Source organism: Helobdella robusta (genome assembly GCF_000326865.2).
Source record: "Helobdella robusta unplaced genomic scaffold HELROscaffold_16, whole genome shotgun sequence".
Classification (NCBI taxonomy): domain Eukaryota; kingdom Metazoa; phylum Annelida; class Clitellata; order Rhynchobdellida; family Glossiphoniidae; genus Helobdella; species Helobdella robusta.
The window spans coordinates 3374686-3375945 of NW_008703893.1; the positions used below are offsets into that span (position 1 = coordinate 3374686).

General features: G+C 39.8%; 1 protein-coding gene across 1 annotated transcript in view; it reads right to left on the reverse strand.

Annotated features, from left to right (window-relative positions):
- Positions 1–1183: 1183 nt before the first annotated feature.
- Positions 1184–1260, reverse strand: part of HELRODRAFT_156666 (hypothetical protein) — a gene marked incomplete at both ends in the record, with an annotated part of 7570 nt that continues 7493 nt past the window's right edge. Inside the window, one exon of the mRNA XM_009015705.1 lies at positions 1184–1260. This exon is cut by the window's right edge and continues 13 nt beyond it. Within this exon, the coding sequence (XP_009013953.1) occupies positions 1184–1260 (77 nt within the window).

A 1260-nucleotide genomic window follows, 5' to 3' on the forward strand; every position in this document is an offset into this window, starting at 1 on the left:
AAGCTGGATAGGGTGTTAGTGGGTCAGTTGGGTAGGGAGATGATGGTGGATATCCCGGAAATCGTTGCGGCTGGGAGCATAATCCGCCTAAGGATGAATATGGATTTGTTAAAGATAAACTGTTGTTGTTGTTTGTGTGGTTGATGTTGTTGCCGCTACTACTGCTGCTGCTGTTGTGGTTCGGTGAGTACATTTTTGACATCATCATGTTGTGTTGTTGTTGCTGCTGCTGCTGATGATGATGGTGTTGCAGGATCGGACCGGGAGACTCACACGGATTAGAAATTCCCAAAAGGCCGTGATGGTGGTGGTTGATGTTGTTTGGGGTGCTGGTTATTGACGGGCAGGTTAAGCCCAGCGGACTGTCCGATACTGAATGGAATGAAAAGTTTTAAAAATTTGATGAAAAAACTAACAAACTCTAACGAAATGACAACAAATATTGATTGTTGAAACGATAAACATGCCTTTTCATGATATTTCACCAACCAAACCAACCAATTGTCATCACATGCAAAACAAATCATAAACGTATTGCGACTTTTACGCGTTATTCAACCAATTAGATGTTGTTTCACTTCGAATAAAAACCGAACAAATACAGTAAAAAAAAGAGTTTCTTACATCTTTGGCCGCTGCCACTACCACAAGAATACGTCGGAGAGTGTTTACCCTTTCCAAGGGAGGTTCCACACCCCCCTGTGGCAGTCCCGGAACTCCCATATGTACCCCCTGACACGCTGTTGGCACCATTTGTGACTGAAAACATTTGAAGAGAGCTGGGGCGATGATGGTTTCGGGGTCGTTGTTGATGGGACTGTTGTTGCTGCTGCTGATTTAACTGGCTGAGAACTTCGACGACATTGCTGTTTGTTTGTATGTTTGTTTGTATGTTTGTTTGTATGTTTGTTTGTATGTTTGTTTGTATGTTTGTTTGTATGTTTGTATATTTGTATGTTGTCTGCTTCTTGTTGTTGTACATCTATATTTCTGCTCGTTTTTCGTCGTCAAATTCTGTCAGTACATGCCGATAACAGATTATCAAACCAATAAATTCATTAACATAAAATATGCAGGTTATATGAATAAACAAGAACGCATTAACCAGGCTAATTATAATTATATGAATAAACAAGAACGCATTAACCAGGCTAATTATAATTAATTAATATTTAAATTATTATTATTGACTGATGACGTCATACCAGTCTTCAGGATCGCAATCTCTGAAACCTTTGGCGAAGGGATTGCTCGCTATCT